At 35.3% G+C, this 19,316-nt stretch overlaps 1 protein-coding gene across 8 annotated transcripts in view; it reads left to right on the forward strand.

Annotated features, from left to right (window-relative positions):
* The window catches only part of KIF13A (kinesin family member 13A), a 79,419-nt gene extending 60,606 nt beyond the window's left edge, over positions 1-18,813 (forward strand). For 3 of the 8 annotated variants that reach the window (XM_087707403.1, XM_087707405.1, XM_087707410.1), the window contains 9 exons: positions 632-724; positions 868-1,020; positions 2,619-2,696; positions 3,789-3,833; positions 5,280-5,388; positions 8,325-8,461; positions 8,926-9,033; positions 15,346-16,378; positions 17,177-18,813. In XM_087707403.1, the coding sequence (XP_087563529.1) occupies positions 632-724; positions 868-1,020; positions 2,619-2,696; positions 3,789-3,833; positions 5,280-5,388; positions 8,325-8,461; positions 8,926-9,033; positions 15,346-16,378; positions 17,177-17,454 (2,034 nt within the window). In that variant the 3' untranslated portion in view covers positions 17,455-18,813. The remainder of the gene's footprint in view (positions 1-631; positions 725-867; positions 1,021-2,618; positions 2,697-3,788; positions 3,834-5,279; positions 5,389-8,324; positions 8,462-8,925; positions 9,034-15,345; positions 16,379-17,176) is intronic. The other 5 variants (XM_087707407.1, XM_087707409.1, XM_087707404.1 and 2 more) reach the window with 4 other exon arrangements.
* The last annotated feature ends 503 nt before the right edge of the window (positions 18,814-19,316 follow it).

Genomic DNA, 19,316 nt, shown 5'->3' on the forward strand with positions numbered 1-19,316 from the left:
CTGGGGAGGGCGAAAAACAGGCCCAAACAGAAATTTGGGAATGAACTTCCGGTTGGCCTGTTGGGCTGTTTTTCGCCTTCCTCCGACTTCAGGAAAGGGAGGGTGAAAAACGGGCCCAACAGGCCGACGGAAGTTCATTCCCAAACTTCTGGGTGGGTTGTTGGGCCTGTTTTACTCCCTCTCTAGGCTCCGGAGGCTTTCCTGAAGCCCGGGGAGGATGAAAACGGCCTAACCGGAAGGCATGTGCGCCAGAGCTAAGGGCTGCCATGGGTTGCTGTGCCGGCAAATATGGCTCCACATGCCACCTGTGGCATGCGTGGCATCACAGCCCTATGCCATTTCCCATCATACATTTTAGCATTATAGTTAAATCTCATTCATCCTTGAAAAGTTCACATTTAACTGTTTTATGTTCTATTACTTATTAGATACATTCCCACTTAGTTTTGCAGTTTGAAAGCATTTCACATGGACTTAAATGATTGATGTGTGTTGAACCATATGGAAAAAATAACATACTCTTTCTAAAGGTTCATATATGTGTTGTGCCTGAAGTAGATTTGAGAAAAAATATTCAATACATATTTGATACACTAGTTTTTGCTCAATTGCGGTTTAACTTTTTCCCTAGAGTTTTACACAAAGTCTCAAACGAAGAATATCTCTTAAAAACATATGGTATGCTTGTGGTGTGACCTATGAAATAGTATCCAACATACCAAAGGTAAGTACAATTGTGCTCCGATCAAGAAAATGGAATACCTAATTGTTGTTTTTTTCATATTAAGTCATTCTGATATGAACCTTGTTGCAGACTGAACTATGTAAGGTTGGAATCATGCATTAAACCTAAAATTTACTTTTTAGGCCACAGAAGAAATTGAAGACCGAGAGACGCTAGCTCTGATGGCAGCCAGAAATGAAAATGAGGGTACCTCTGATGGTGAAACATACATTGAAAAATATATACGTGGGGTATTACAAGTGGAGAATATTTTGAGTCTTGAACGCCTGAGACAGGTGAATAGAAAAAAAGCTTTAGGCTTTATTGCATTTGGTTGTTAGGTATGAGATGTATTTGAATCTGAATCAGAAAAGGTCAAGGGTTGATGGTAAAGAAGCACTCATATTTGAGACAGGCCTGGGCACGATGCTGTTAGTGCCTCCTTACTCAAACATGCATTTTCATGGGAGTGAATGGCTACCATGTGAACCAAGATAGGATAGGGTTTCCTTGAAGGAGGTGTCAACAGGTGTGGCATGTCTACCCATGAGCCCTCCAAAGCATTTTTTTCCCATCTGATCTGAAGCACTTTGAATCCTGAATGTTTTCGTAATGTTGTCATAACTCTGGTATCAGGTAGTCCTCGACTTACAACCACAATTGAGCTCAAAATTTCTTTTGCTAAATGAGACATTTGTTAACTGAGTTTTGCCCCATTTTACGACTTTTCCTCTCACATTACTTCTGCTGACTGCCGGCTGCCTGCAATTTGGCAGTTCGAATCTCACCAGGCTCAACAAGATTGACTCAGCCTTCCATCCTTCCGAGGTCGGTAAAATGAGGACCCAGATTGTTGGGGGGGGGGGCAATATGCTGACTCTGTAAACCACTTGAGAGGGCTGTAAAGTGGTGTATAAGTCTAAATGCTATTGCTGTTTGTTAAGTGAATCCCTGCAGTTGTTAAATTAGTAACATGGTTGTTAAGTGAATCCGGCTTCCCCATTGATCTTGCTTGTCAGAAGGTTGCAAAAGTTGATCACATGACCCCGGGACAATGCAACAGTCATAAATATGAACCAGTTGTCAAGCATCTGAATTTTTATCATGTGACCATGGGGATGCTGCAATGGGAAAGATTGTATAAGTCACTTTTCTCAGTGCCATTGTAACTTTGAATGGTCGCTAAATGAACTGTTGTAAGTCGAGGACAACTTGTAGATGGCAGATCACCGTAAAAACTTACTTTTTGAAATATATTTTAAAATGATGAGCAGTCATTGCTACATCTTGAAGTAATAAAAATGGTTATCACTGGAATGCAACAGCAAAGAAAGAACATGCTATAAATAAATGAGGTTCCTATTTATTCTGAAATATGATTTATGTTGCAATCTTCATATATTCTGAGAATGGAGCCTTGTTTCTAAATAGATATATAAACATATAATATTGCTTGTTAATTGTCTAGCTCTTTTTTTTAAAAGATTTTTTTATTTTTGATTAAGCAGACAAACACAACACACACACAAAAATCATCTTTCGTTACATATTGTAGAAGTGTGTCAATTGGTTACAAATAACTTTCGTGCATCTTTTCCACAGTCATTAGTTATAGTTCATATCACATTGTATATTTTAAATCAAAAATCTTTATATATCTTACTATCAACATCCCACAATTCTCATTTGACTATAATTGTTTTAACGTCCTTTTGCATGAAATAATCCAAAATTAAAAACACAACCACATAATGACATTTCATTAATTATTTCTAATATCATCCAATACACCTTTATAACATGTTCTAAGTAAGAATTAATGATGTTTGTTAACAAAATGTCTAGCTCTGTTAAAGTAAGTAGAATTCAGCATATTCCTTCTATTTTAACACAGGCAGTCACTGTTAAAGAAGCTCTTTCTGCTAAGACTCGACACCTGCAAAGGAGCATTAGCACACCAAATGTTCACAATGTAAGATAATCTTCTAAAATGTTGCACTCCTGTATTACTATAAATGTTAATGTCATAGTCAAATGGGTACAAATTTCAGATTGTGTAATAAGTGGGAATTTCCTGCAATACAAAATTAGCAATTTCTTCTAGTTTATTTGGGACATTTTATTTATTTATTTACTCACTTTCTAAATCTGCCCAATCCACAGAGCAGCTCAAGGTGGTTTACAGAGGATTAAAAACACACTACAATAACAAGGAATAATAATAACAATAATAAAAAAGATAAAGCATTTATGCACAAGAAAGAGAGAAACTTCAGTTATATCACGTCCAGCTGGTCCACAAACTGAACCTACCCAATATCTGCCAGCTTTGTGAAGGCATTCTGAATTAAAAACAGGGTTGGGGTAGGATAAGCATACTCCTGGGCTCATAACATGTTGTTTAATTGATGGGACCTTTGTGTGCAAACTTTGCCTGCTCTTATAGGATGGGCATTGGGCAGAAAAGTGGTCCTGCTAATATCCAGATTAAGTTATAGAATGGAAAAATGGTTTAAGATAAGTAGTAGTTATAAGAAGAGCTATGGTGGCGCAGTGATTAGAATGCAGTATTGCAGACTATTTTGCTATTTGCCAGCTGCCTGCAATGTGTGTAAAATGAGGACCCAGATTGTTGGGGGCAATATGCTGACTCTGTAAACCGCTTAGAGAGGGCTATAAAGCACTATGAAGTGGTATATAAGTTTAAGTGCTATTGCTATTAGGAAATTTGCCTCTAAAATAAATTGCTTTCTAAGCCACCTATAATCTTTCTGTCAGTGGTTGTCTATGTCAGTTGAATAAATGTTTTAAAAAGACATTTAGAAATCTCAGTTGTATTTTTTGAAAATCCAGGAACTATTTGGTAGATACACTCAAAATTACATTTAGAAAAATCAATGCTAAATATATGATGAATTGTAGATTAAGCTTTGTTTACTATGAATGTTAGTATCATGTACAAATATGTCAAAATTTAGTAGTAGTTAGCCCGGGAGTGTAGTGCAATTTCATAGCAGGTGGATAACATTCATTATATTAAAATTTGTTATGGTTGTTATTTTAGGTATCTTCTAGTCGATTAGATCTTTCTGGCTGTGATGAAGATAAGGTATTGGAATTATTGGCAATATATTTAGTATTTTAAAGTATTTTGAAAATATGATTACAAATCCTTTTTTTCTTCATTTTTAATACAAGATTATATAGTATCGTTTAAAATCTTATATAGCAACAATTAGGAAAATGATTGAAGATTGTTTAGAATAAGTATTTGGTATAAGTAGAAAAAAAAATCAGTGAATACTTGTTAAATTCAACAGAATGTTTCCTTTTGATAGATGAGGGAAATTATAAAAATAGCTACAATGCAATTGTACCAATTACAAAGATACCTAGAAGGTTTTTTTATTTCTTACACACCAATAGTTATAGGATGTTTTTGCACAATATGCCACTGTAAAGCATTGGATAGTTGGAACCATGTTTATTCAGTCAGTGCTGAAGGATAAGTCTTTTAGCTTGCAATAGCATTAAAACAGTTAAACAATATAAATACTTGAATTTTTAATTGTTTCATGGGTGTTAAAATATATAATCAGTCACAGATTAGTCATTGTTTAATCACCATTTGTTCAATGACTGACCACTCAAAATGATGATGGCACTAAAAATAGTAGTTATGGCTGGTCCTTGAAGTTATGACCGTTGCAGCAATCCTGTGGTACTTGGTACCCTACCCATGTTTATGACTACAGTGAACACTTCAACTCCCCCTAGCCCCATGTCTTTTGGCCTTGTGAAGGGACAGTGGTTGCCTTGGCTGGGCACACCTCGTCAGCAATGGAATCTTTGTCGCATAAAATATAATCTAAAATATATTGAAATGTTTGACCTTGATATTAATACTTCCCATGAAGTAGGTGAAATAGGAAGCTTTAATTTTTATTCCATTCAATCAATGAAAATTGCATATAAAATTGAATAATTGCTAACAATGTTTTATAGAAGCAATTTTAGATTTCTTTGTGTCATAAGATTTAATAATCACTTGTAATAGACCAGGGGTTTCCAAGGCTGAAAATGTTACAAATCCAGACTGGGATTATCAGTAGGTTTTGTAATTGTAAATACTACCAGAGAGTCATACTAAATAGGCAACTTTTGTCATTGGATGGGATAATGATAAATATTAATCACTATTAACTAAGCGATCCCTAACTATTTTGGCACCAGGACCGGTTTCGTGGAAGACAAGTTTTCCACGGGGCGGTGGCAAAGAGGAATGCATAACTTGGATCCCTTGCATGCACACTTTACAGTAGGTTTCATGGCCCAATTTCTAACATGTATGGACTGGTTCTAGTCTGTGACCTAGGGGTTGAGAACCCCTATATTAACTGATCCAAAGCCATACAATCATAAAACATGATGTACTGCTCCAATCCAGCAGTGATGTGAAACTAGAGAGGAAAGAGGAATTTCTGTTGAAAGCAAATGAAAACGTTGCTATTTTACTTGAAAAGTAATGTATTTTTTTCTTCGTTTACCTCACAAGGTTTGGCTGGAAGGTCATCTAGATGCCATAGACTGTTCTAGTTATCAAGATATATCATGTTATGGTACTTTACCAAGGGATTCGCCTCATAAAAATAAAGATAACAATGGTAAGGTTTTCTTTTGTTTCATTTACTAGACTATTGATGAAATTATAAACTAGTAAAAGAGAATTAATAGTGTGAAATATAAACCCTGTTGCAGTTGTTTCATGTGCAACTTATGCAGGCCAGACAAGTTTTATACTGATGTAATCTAAGCAAATAATATTTTTGCGCAGCCACAAATTTAGGACACTCTGAATTCCCAGATTAATCTGTCTTTCTAGGATTCTGTTGGCAACCTAACCCTTTTCAAGAAATAATGTTGCTAAACATAGAAAGTCATTTCTTGTCCGCTGTTTTTTTAACAAAGCCATACCATACAGGATTTTAGATTCAAAGTTGAAAAGATCTTTTAAAACGCAGCTTTTCCCCCTAGCATGAATCTAAAACTCCTAAAATGAGCTGTATCTCTTTGAGATTGTGTTGCTGCCTTCCATGGCTGCAACATAATCACAGGAAAATATATATTTGGGGCAAGGAGTTGCAAATAGATATTGCACAATTACTCCAAAGTGCCTTTTGTCTTTGAATTCTAAGTGGTACACAGCCCTATTTCTTACCTTATCTTTTTTTTTTTTACTTTTTTTTTTTTTTTACTGTAAATGTGTTTTTATTTTCCATTTTCATTTTCGTACAGTCACATATATACTGTGCAGAACCGGGGCCATATAACATTAAACAATAAACACAGCCATTCCTCTTGTCAATAATACCCCCAAAAATAGAAACCCAATGTACCTCTTCGACCCACCATACACCCTTTCTTTCGCCCCCCTCCAACTTTCCATCTTCCCTCCATCATTCCCCTCTACCCTACTTCCCCTCCCCCTCTACCACTCCTCTCTCCTGATACACTCCCTCCCTTCTCACCCTCCCTCCAATCCTCTCTCCCACCCTCTCTACCCCTCTTTCTTCTATCCCTCTACTCCTCCCTTCGGTGTATTTCTACTATCTATTAATATATTCAGCTTGACCTATTTTTACACTGGAATTAAAGAGTAACAGTATACAAGTGCAATCGCGTTACTTTGAAATCTAACACATACTATATATCCCCCTCCCCCCTCCCCCCTAAGACCCCACCTCCCTTCCCCCCCCCCCCGACTTCCCAGAGCCCGTACACGGTGTAGATTTTTAACAAACACAGTCTAAAATATATTAAGACAAAGGAAATTTAAAAAAAAGTCAATAACATCTCTGCATTGAACTCAGCTTCTTCCTGTTGCACTAACTTTGAGCAGTTTAGATTATTCCTAATCTTAAGCATAGGCTATCTGGAATTTCTTAGTCCCGTATTTGTTTTTAAATATGGGATTTCTTACCTTATTTTGATATATCGTTATTCCTTCAGATTTCTCAGGTTCTATATTTGATTTTTCCATATCCCATCTCTGGCTTAGATCCAGTTTTCTAGATACTATTTTCTGATGTTAAGGGTGTGGTATTAATATGTACAGATCTGAATCTGTAGGACTCCAGAGGATTAATGCTTAAACTATGCCTTTAATTAAGGGCGGTTTTACATTCATATGCTCATCCAGCCAAGCAACGCATCCTCCAGGCATTATGCGTTGATAGTATTATCTTATAAAGTTAATGAGGTAATAAAAAGGATTCATCACTGTTATCCTGGTCTTTTGCTAAAACATTTGAAATGGTAAAAGGCAATCTATTGGGGATCACTTAAATAGATACAGAAGGTGATCATTTAAATTAATAAATACAGAAAAATTCTTTTTATTATCTCATTATACATATGAGTATTTTACTGTTTCATAGAAGGCAATGCATTTTTGTTTTTATACTGTTCTTATTGCCCACAATGTTATTTTAATATAGGAATTTACTTATTTTTTAATTAATAACATGTAATATTTTTGCATTTTCCAATGCATATAAATGCCCCCCAATGATTAGCACATTTTATATAAAGCAGTTTCCATATTCATTTGAATTTGAGAACCTGGGTTACAACTTTTTCATTGTTTAACAAATTATTAGCAAATTATTCTGCGTTCTGCCATTAGTGCATGTTGCATTTGGCGTAATAACATTACTACAAAGAGAGAAAATTCTCTGTGAATTCTACAGGAGAAAATTCTATAGAAGGGAAGCATACTATGTGCATATTTATGCAGTATGATTTCTTAAAAAGCTATTTAAAGAAAAAAAGCTAAAACAGTATTGTCAAAGATAAATGTTATTGTGGTGTGTTTTTAATTACCTATGTAGATAATATCAAGCTCCACATAGGTGACATGATAAAGGAAACAAAACCACAAAAACATATTTAATGAAGGTGTGAGGCAAAATACATAAATAAAAAGAATAGTGAGAGAGCATATTTCCATTCAGGACCATACTGAGTTAGTTAAGATGAAATCTTTCTGAAAAGCTTGTTCCTGCAGCTTTGTGGTCTCTTCTCACCTTTAAATATTACTCCTCTTTTGTTCCTTCCCTCAATGCTGCACACCACAAATGTTACTTTAATATGCTCTGGCTACCTAGTAACAGTTTAGTAAACTGAATACAAAATTAGAGGATGTTTTGGTGAGAAAGAATCTTATGGTTCAAAAAGTATTTGCTGTACGGAAATTTCCCAGGTGTTGGATACTATTCATGGAATATTTACCATCTGTTTGCATTAAAAACAAACAAACTTTGAAATGGTGCTTATCAATTTCTGATGCTGCTCATTCTCCTAGAATGATAGGATGAATAATAGGATTAGTGAATCTGAGAAATGTAAATGATCAATATTCCTCTGTTAGTTTTCTGAATAAACAGTGCGTTGACTTTAAGAACAAAACCACTAGAGACATTAATAAACTGATGACCAGATATTTTGTGCAGCTTTATTTGCCTTTCACAACATTTGCTGATTTATTTTTAAATTGATGTTCAGATAATGAATGCTTGTGGTGTTTTTATTTTGCAATCAGAGAATCTACAGACATCAAGTATCAGTTCATTTAAAGCTTTCGCTCCACAACCACCCAAATTTTTCAAACCATTAATGCCAGTGAAAGAAGAGAACAAAAAGGCCTCTCTGGAGATGCAGCCTCTACTTAGCAAAGAGGTAAGTAGTACCTCTTTGTAGTAGGAAGAAATATAGGTATTAGTAACATTATATTAGTAATAATATTAGACCTTATATGCGGATAGTAATTATTTTTACCTAGGAAGAAGCTCACAGCTTATGAAAGCATTTGGAATTGGGTATTAAACTTGGTCTGTTTATTTAAATGGGGTACTATTTCACTGTCACCTCACTTTGGTAAACATTCTTGCATGTATTATATTTTTGCTTAAACATGTTTGCATGTATAAATGTCTAACCTGAGCTGTCATATCTGTAGCATTGTGTTTGAAGCAATGTTTTTAAAGTCAAAGTTCATTTTGCATGTATTTCTATAATTAATTTAACTGCTACGCCTACATTATTTTAATAAGAGAATAAGAACCTTTTGTGTTGTGCTAACATGCATGGTTGAATGTCAGTATTTTCTTTGTGTGATGTTTTGTGTATCTTAACCTTTGCAGAGCATGCCATCATCTCAGGTATATAATGCTGATTGTGTTGTGTTGTCGTCAGGAAATAATGGCAATAGCATGCCATTAGAACTCAATAACATACAAGAGGCAAAGACTGTAAGTGTTGCATTCGTTTCTGACTTAAAGCCTGATGGCCATTGTAAATACGCATTTACGCTCCAGCTATAAAGGGAAAATGCATGTATACAGTATTCTTTATTGCATGGTGGTGCTTACGAAAGTGATAAAATCCATACATTGATATTTTAGACCAATCATTTATTTATAATATTTCACTTTTTAAAAAGAGGATATGATTTAAAGATTTTTTTTTCATTCCCCCCCCCCAAACTAGGAATGAAATCCGAAAAATTGACTCTGATTCAACTTTTACCAGTCTTCTAAAACTTTTCATTTTTAATTTATAGAGTACTTAATTGAAAGTGATAACTTACCTTAGACGGAGCACAGTTAGTATTAAAAAATATGTAACAGGCAAGTTTGGCATTCACTTTGCATTCACTTTGTATGTATATGTGCACACATTCATGCATGCATGGACCAACTCAATAAAATATAGAAGGCAAAATCCAGATTTAACACACATAACAGGGCATTAAAATAGATTTTCCTGCTCTTCTCACAACCAGCCTTTTAATTCCTTGATAATAGGATATAGAAAGTCAAGGGACACTATTGAATAAAGGTTGATGTGGGGCATGGGACAGAGTGAGAAGTGAAAAGTCCTTCAAGAAGCAGGGTTCTTTCTTCCTTCTCTTTACCTTTGCTCTAGAGAACTAGGAATTTTTTTGACAAGTGTTTTTGGAATTTGAGAGGTTTCCTATCCTGTTTTTTTGTTGTTGTTGTTTTGATTTTGGTCAAAACCAACAGAAAATATATGGCAAATCTGTTTTAAGGCTCATCAACTAAACATACTTCAGAATGCTTAAAAGAAGAACTAGAACTGTGACGGCAAACCTATGGCATGCGTGCCACAGGTGGCACGTGGAGCCATTTGCCAGGGCACCTGAGGACTTCCAGGCTGCTCGTAGTGTCGCTTTATGCCATAGTGTCATTTTCACCATCACTGAACTAGAACATGCTTATTCTCTTCTATATTTAAAAATCTTAGCCCTATCTTTCTAGTTGCATTCCATTATATTAAACAATTATACCAGTGGTCTCCAACCTTCCCAACTCCATGGACTGGTAGTGGTGGGGGTGGTAGGGGGTGGCAGTTTTGGGCATGTGCACACCACTTGCAAATATGGAGCTTCATGTACCCACCCGTTCTGGCCACTTGTTCTGCGCAGTCCATGGACCAGGGTTTGAAGACAATAGTATAACTATGTATAACTATAATCTATGACTATAGGTAATCTTTGACTTACAACAGTTCATTTAGTCACCGTCTGAAGTTACAACAGCACTGAAAAAAGTGACTTATGATCATTTTTTACACTTATAAACGTTGCAGCATCCCCTATGGTTATTTGATTTACATTCAGATGTTTGACAACTGAGTCATATTTATGATGGTTGCAGTGTCCCAAGGTCATGGGATCCCCCTTTGCAACCTTCTGGCAAGTAAAATCAATGGGGAGGCCAGATTCACTTAACAACCGTGTTACTAACTTAACGGCTGCAGTGGTTCACTTAACAAATGTGGCAAGAATTGATGTAAACTGGAGCAAAACTCACTTAAATTTCTCACTTAGCAACAGACATTTTGGGCTCAATTGCGGTCCTAAGTTGAGGACTACCTGTACTACATTTCCTATTACATTTATAAGCCAATTTCTAGCTGAAGTCATCTAGCCATTCTTACTCAGTGTCTTTTTCTGCATAGTAATTCAGAGTATTACTGCTTAATGTGGGTTCCACCACAAAACCGCGTTCGACTAAAGCGCGCTCGACGATGATGTCATCACAGCGCGACGAAAAAAGCACGCTGTAAACGCTAAAGCTAAAATTAACCCCTAAACCTAAACCTAAACCTAACCCCCCTAAACCTAACCCTTAACCTAACCCTTAACCTAACCCTTAACCTAACCCTAAACCTAACCCTAAACCTAACCCTTAACCTAACGCTAAACCTAATCCTAACCCTTAACCTAAACCTAACCCTAACCCTAACCCTTAACCTAACCCTAAACCTAACCCTTACCTTAACTTGAATCGGCTTGCTTTCAAAGCGCTATTTAAAGCGCCCTTTTTTCCCCACGGTCGCTGTTGTCGCCCTGGTGATGATGTCAGCGACGCGGTTTAATCGGGCGCGCTTTAGTGGAGCGTGGTTTTGTCGTGCCATGCTTAATGTGACAGGAAAGCTGAATATAAAATGCCCAATATATATTACAGCAATACATTAAAAATATACTTTTACAAGAAGTATATTTTGTATACAGCCATGTTTTTGCAATTTAAGATTGAGATGCATGAGATTTCCTTTAATATTTTTTACTTTTAGTGTAAGCATCCAGAATCCTTTGGGAGCTGGGAGCTCTAAATTTCATAAATAAATATGTTGAATATTCCATGTGAACATTTCAGTTCAGTAATATGAATATTGATAAACCCTTTATTCTTAAACTGTTATAAAAATCTGATGTGTGCACCAGCTAACTATTATGAATAGTAACCCTGTGACATACATTCAAAGGTAACAATACATTTATGTTAGAATCTAAATATATTATAGTAACGTGTAATGTAACTTAAACTCATATGGAGTAACCAATGTTCTAAATTATCATTCTAAATTTATAGACAGCTAAATATTATAGCCTATACCACAAATTGCTTAGTTCCCTTTTTATTTAAAAGCATTTATCAAATAACATCTTGGTCAAGATTCAGTGCTTTTATCACGTAAAACCACTTTATTCATGCACAAAAAATGTGGGTTTTTATTGTCTTGTTGATACAATGCTGCCAAAAACTAATTTTGCCCTGGCTTTTATTTCTTCTCTGGAAGGATTCTTCAGAGTAGAAGAGGGTTGCCAGGAATTTCCCCCTTGTTCCAGGACATTGATTGGATATATTGTATTGTTGATAACTTAGCTAATGAAGGATAAGACAAGAAGATTCTGAAATGATTAGACCATTTTGGACTAGTTTTAAAAAGTCTGTTGAATGGTGAGCCCATTTTATAGATTACTGGATCTAAGACATTGAAATAAATTTTAGTAACAGTATGACTGAAGTTTGGCCAGAATGTTTCAAACCACTTTTAGTACTGATATATTTCCAGAATGAAGTATTGTATTTAGATTACATAGTGTTGTTTTGACATGCTCAGATAGTTAAAATAGATAGCTATAATGTGTAACTTTGAATATATCAGAAAATAGCAACGTCTGTTATACTAATAAGTGAACAGTATTGTCCAAAAATCACTTGACGGGGAAAAATTGTTGGCCAGAGAATGTTGCTTTAATTTTTTGAAGCTGTCTCAGAAAACAGCACAAGATCTATGAGATTTAAGCCTAAAGACAATCATAATGTCCTTTTTTAAAATACAAGAATCCCCTCCCAGTGATAATAGTCAAGAGGTAAACAAATATAAAATAGGTAAAATGCAGTAAAGAAGAACTTAGCTTTATTATTGATCCTGTTCAAAAGGCCAGATTGAAAGAGAAAATTTGAACTCTTTTCTTAAAAGCTGAAACAGCAGATAAGGGCAACTTCTAGCTTGGGATTGTCTCCTCCGTGGCCACCCAGCAGTAGATACCTGAACTACTGAAGGAAAGTCTCTTTAACTGTAGTGCCTTCATATTGAGACAAATTTGTTTGGAGCGTTAGAGATTATAGTTAACAGCATACATTCTATGTGAATTATCTGTTGATGGCTGCTGCTGATTTAGCAAAAATACACAATGATATTGTAGAAACAAAGAATCACTCTGCAATGGAAATTCTGGAGCTAAATCATAGATTAGCGGGTGTAATTTGCTTTGGTGGCCAAAGGCATAATTTATGTCTTCTGTCATGATAGAAGCTTTTACGTAAATTTTAATTTCCTTGCAATAATGATGGTTGCAAAGCCATATAAAAATTACACATTATTATGAGAGGTAGGAACATTCCTTTTATCTTGATTGCCTGTGGTTGATAATTGCTACCTACTATTCATATAAGGTTTAGGTTTTTTAGCAACTGATCTTTTGAATAGTGCCATAGTAAGCAATATTTCACTTTAGGCCAGTTTAGATGGTAGCACCTAGCCAAGCTAAGCAAAGCTGGTTCCGGTTAGTATTAGCAATAGCACATAAACCTATATACTGCCCTGACTGATATACTGCTCCACAGTGCTTTATAGCACTCTCTAGGAGTTTATAAGATCAGCATATTTCTCCTAACAATCTGGGTCCTCATTTTACTGACCTCAGAAGATTGGAAACCAACCTGTCAACATCAGCATCAAACTCCAGACTGTGGGCAGAGTCAACCAGCAATACTGCATTCTAACCACTGTGCCATCAGGGTTCTCACTGTTAGTCCCTAGATAGGAGAGAACTAGGAGGCCCCAGACCAGTGTTTTTCAACCTTGGCAAATTTAATCCATGTGGCATGCATGCTGCATGTGGAAATCTGACAATTGAAGCCCACACATCTTAAATTAGATTAGGAAATTGAAAGAACCAACATGGAAGAAGATAATGGCAGACTATTCATATTGTCCAGAAAACTGCTAGGTCTTATTTCTGTATTCACCAGGAACTGGTGCTTTTTTTTCTAAAGCACTAAACATATTTTTGGAAGTGTGCATTGCTTTTCAAACTATAAATTGTAGAACAAAATTTCATTGGAAAAAAGGAAAATTTTCTAGTATCTGAATATCCATTAAATACCAAAGTTTTATGAATGCCTGATTCATTGCATTCCTTTTATAATTCAGATTTTTAAAAGTGTGATCATCTGTACAATTATGTTAGGGCATAAAGTTGTAAAATGGGTATGTTGTAAAAGGTGTAGGCATTTATGTTAGATTTTTTTTCCTGGATTTTCCATATTTTATTGTAATTGTCATCCCAATACACTTGTGCTAATAGTTTTTTGTGATAGTTAATTGCATATTTTCATTTAATTCCAGCATTAATTCTGATTGTGTTGTTATCTGAATAAATAAGTTATAGGTACAGTTAACAGATTATTTGTATTTTTAGAGAATGATATTAACATCTATGTTGTGATAATAGTTTAATCAGAATGTTAAATTAGAACCTGATATTATTCAAACTCTTAGATGCTGGAATCTGAACTTAGTTTTGCACCACATAGCTTCATGTTCATTTTTCTTAAATCATACTGTACACCATGTAATCCATTCTGGCAAACTGTTAAAACAGAATGAATATATATATTTTTTAAAGTATGGGGAGTGAAGGAATATCAAACATCTTGATGGATGCATGCCATTTTCTGAATAAACTTTATACATCTTTGTAGATTCCAGCTGTAGAGCTTCTTAGACCTGGCAAATAACAACTTTCATTAATACAAAAACACATGTTGAGTATAATATGAATAGCAGATGCTCTTTAAAAGTAAAACTAATAAATTCCACCAAAGTAAAATAAAATGAAATTCATGCCAGGAGATTTTAGTATTTGGAAAAATAGCATTATTTTCCTATGTTGTTCCATTGTAACAAGGCTAACATGTAATAAAGAAATTATTCTTCATTAAAAGCGAATTTAATGGGAGGTACCCATTACTGTTATTTATAAAAGAGTTTCAGACATATATTAAACCCTTTTTTAAAGTTTACAACCTGAATATTTAATAGCTTCATTCTGTTTTACATAATAGTCATTTATAATTTTATTAAAATATAAGATTTTTTTTCCTTTTGTTTCTACATGTTGGAAACTGCCATAACCCAAAGCCTCAATTGAATTGAATTTAATGATAATACAATTAACAAAAGTAACCGTTTCTTTAGATCAGTTGTAATACTTGCATGTATAATTTGACATAATTACAATTCAATATAATTATAATGAATGAAGTAAATAGTTACTATTCATGTTGTTTTATCTGATGTAATAAATTGCTAGTTTTGAAATGATAAGACTACTAGAATTGTTGAAACATTACACTAGGTTCTCACTATATGCTGACTAAACAATTAATCAATGAAACAACTGCCTCCAGAAGTTGTGAATGCTCCCACACTGGACGTTTTTAAGATGATGTTGGATATCCATTTGTCTGAAGTGGTGTAGGGTTTCCTATCTAAGCAGGGGGGTTGGACTAGAAAACCTTCAAGGTCCCTTCCAACTGTTATTCTATTCGATTCGATTCTATTCTAAACAATATCACAGTAACTTCTTTACTTAGGCATTAATCATATCCCTTGTTCATTGATGACTTATCTTTCCTTTGTTTAAAATGTAGGAATATTGATATCACATTCTTATTCTTTAGCAGGACTCTGAGGAAGATGATGATTTGGAGATTAATAACAAGAAACCCTATGTGCCCGTGGAATTTGCTGACTTCAGTGTTTACAATGCTAGTCTGGAAAATAAGGAATGGTTATCCACTAAAGGAGATTGTACAAACTCTTGTGTTACTGAGAAAGAAGTATCTCGTAGCCCCACCACAAGCAGTATTACAAGTGGCTATTTTTCTCATAGTGCCTCTAATGCAACTTTATCAGATATTCTTATTCCATGTAGTGAAAGCACGGACCAACTAGCCAATCAGACGAGGGATTTGGATTCAAATGACCATTCTGTAGCACACCTAACCCATGTTTTGAAATCATCAAACCAAGGAGCTTCAGAGGGAGAAAGGGACTTTGCTAAATGTAAAAAAACAGTATCGCCAATCACAGGAACTTGTGCCTTAGCAACAGAAGTTCAAGTGTCTGAAAGCACAAGTGTAAATGCTCCAGGGTTACAGTGTTCCTCTTTGGATTCCTCCACTAACAAACTTGAGATTGAATTTTCATCTCGAGAAGCAACAGTTGAGCACATTTCAAATGTTTTTGAGGATCATGCATTTACAGAATTCATGGGTGTTGATGACGCAAAAGAATTTGAATGTTCCGCAAGTACAACTTCTAACAGAAAAAAAAAGTTCTTAGTAGCTGGAATGAACTCTGTCATATCTTTCTCAGAAAATGTTCATGACCAAGATAGTGCTTTCAGCTGTCTGGAATCCGGATCGGTGGAATATGAGCTGTCTAGTGTTGAAAATCCTTCGTTGAACGCCAGAGAAAAAGAGTCTTCCAATTGCCAGCAGTGTGCAACTCTCCCAGCAGGTGATTTCGTTAGAAAAAATCATTTAGATGCCCCACATTCTGAAGATACTATTTCTGAAGGACATCCTAACTGGTTGACAGTAGGGGAGCAAGTATATATTGATGATAATAAGACTGGCACAGTAAGATACATTGGGCCTGTGGATTTTTCAACTGGTACTTGGGTTGGCATTGAATTACACATTCAAATGGGTAAGATTTCAATTATTTCTATAAAATATTTAGAATCTTATACCAGCAAATTATTTAGTAATACAGGTAGTCCTTGGCTTACAATAATTCATTTAGTGACCGTTCAAAGTTACAATGCCACTGAAAAAAGTGACATGACTGTTTTTCACACTTACGACTGTTGCAGCATCCCCATGATCACATGATTAAAATTCAGATGCTTGCCAACTGATTCATATTTATGACAGTTGCATTTTCATACGCTTACCTTCTGCCAAGCAATGTCAGTGGAGAAGATAGATTCACTTAATAACTGTGTTACCAACTTGAACCCTGCAGTGATTCACTTAACAACAGTGGGAAGAAAAGACTTTTGGTGATTACATGGGCGTATACATGGAGATCTCTTGGCAATGTTTTCAGAACTGATACTTTCTTCTTAGGATTGAGAGAGTGAGTGATTGACCAAAATCAACTAGATTTGTGCCCAAGAGAGGTCTGGAAATCAAGATCCCTTATTTGTGGTCAGCACTTCTCATCTGCTAAGGCAAACTGGCTCTCTCATGTTGTCTTAGTAGAGTGGAATTATAAACTTGTTAAGAGACATCTTCTGCAATAAATTCACTATCTACTAAAACAGTTCCTCACAAAACAGTTCTTCCTTTAGCTGGAGAATCTCAGTCCAGAGACGATAATATTTTAAGGAATATTTGCATAGTTCTAGAAATCAATTCCTCTGATGGTTATAAATCTTTCAATCTAATTCTTACTAAAATTGCAGCATAACAAGGTGATAGTGTAACTTTTATTTGCTTTCAGGAAAACATGATGGAACTGTAAAAGGCAGAGAATACTTCCATTGCAAGCCACAACATGGGATATTTGTTCGTCCCGAATGCCTTGCTAAATCACCAGCTCAAGTCAAGTTACGCAGTAGAACTTCACAATCTCAGGTATTGTCCAGTGTGGAAAAGTTGAAGAGTTCAACATTTCAAGGATCATCCTCTCTCAAAGCAGAAGCCTTCTGTCAGTCAGGAGATGCAGCAGCTTCTGCTTTTTCTAGAAAACAGGAGATTAGGAAATCTTGGATTAACTGAAGTTGGTTTTGGTTTTGCACTTGCTGCACATATCACTGAGGGTTGGGGGGGGGGACAGTTTTTTTCAAAACAGTTGTAGTTTTAAGATGTAATTGAATGTTTGAATCACAGATACAATTCTATGGTTCTTTTTAAAAAAATAGACTATCTTGACTGTGTATCATTTGTCTACCCGAAAGGCAAACACGGTTGCACATTAGAGTACAATCCTATCATAAGCTGGATATGTACCCCGTTGAGCTCAATTGGATTCCTGAGAATGGATGTATATCAATGCACTGTTTGTAGATAAAACTGTGAGTTTTACTGAATGTTGCTGAACAAATTGGGTCACATTTTATACAGAATATTTTATTGGATGGAAAAGGTCACGGGATGTAAATATACATCTGAGGGAAAACCTACAATATGTTAATTACCAAAGAATTTGTATTAGATTAATACACATGCTGTTTATATCATGGTTTAATGGTATGGATACGTTTTAACTGACAGCTTGGTGCCATATTTCTAGAGATTAACACCTGGCATCACGCTACCGTATATCTTTTGTTTAATATGAACACTGAAGATACTGTTTTCACTTTGATTTTATGTTTTGTCTTCCTATGGGCCTGCCACTGTGTCAACTTGACATTTATTGGAAATATTTAAAATGCCTAAATATTGTACATATGGCATTTTTGTGTGTGTGTACATGCCAACCAAGCATTCTAAATGCAGGAACAGTATTACTGCTTTTTAAAAACACGGGCACAAGAAAGAAAATAGCAGTACAGCATCACAAGTACAAAAAAATGCACTGTTTGTTGCTGGCTGTGTGACGAGATTTGGGTAAAATGTTCTGAGGTGATTTCATCTGTAAATATATTTTTATATGAACTTGTATTATGCTTTGAGGGTTTTAGGGAATTATTCCATGTATAGATACTATGTTGGATATATGTAAAGTAGCAAATGGTTCAAGAAAAAGGAAATATGAATGGCCTACTGTAGTTTTGACTTTTTAGAGAGTAATTGAGATAATGGGACCTTATGGACAAGCTGCTGCTACTGCTGTTTGATTTGTATGTATAGTAAGCTAACTCCTAGTATTTTGCAATTATTGTAAAGAATGTAATTTATATTCTATTTCTGCTATACTGTATTTAATTGGTATAGGACAATTGTGTTAGAATACAGAGTGTTACTTCAGATTTTTATAAATGTTTTTGCTTATTTGATTTTATATTCTGTAACAGACCATTTTATTAACTAAACTGTTCAGTAATTCAAATTTTAGCATATTCTATACTTACGTCTGGATACACTTTTTGAAGATGATAAAGTATTAAAGTCGTAAAGTATGTTCATTGATAATTTTGTCATTCTCCTTTGCAAAACCATCATTCCTCACGTTGACTATGAGGCATATGGTCTTCTGTACCATTAGGCAGCTTCCAGTTTATACATGAAAGCTGCTTCATCACACATAATTACCGAATGGAGTCCGAAATTATGGATTTCTGCTGGTGATGAGAGAAAGAAAGTAATTTTGCCAATTTTTCCTAATCCTTTTGAAGAGGGCAAGGAGGATACTCATCAGCACAAAGGAGTATGGGAGGAACTGGTGATAATCATTTGGGATTGTGGGCCCCTTTAGAAGTGATTCTACAGGGGTCCTTCACAGCACAAACAATGGCACTTGTCTGGAAGTTCCACGTTTTTCCCAGGATTACATGCAGCAATGGAAGATAAGCACATACTTTCAGAAAAAGATGCAGCTGTATTAAAGGGCACAGACAGCTGCTCTTTCCACATCGAAGCACTTCACATATCTAATAAATAGTTTATGAAAAAGATCATGACTAAGCATGAGGTAC

This window comes from Thamnophis sirtalis, unplaced genomic scaffold (assembly GCF_051295495.1).
Source record: "Thamnophis sirtalis isolate CommonGarterSnake01/CBP01778 unplaced genomic scaffold, rThaSir2_p1.2 scaffold_2, whole genome shotgun sequence".
NCBI classification, from domain to species: Eukaryota; Metazoa; Chordata; class Lepidosauria; order Squamata; family Natricidae; genus Thamnophis; species Thamnophis sirtalis.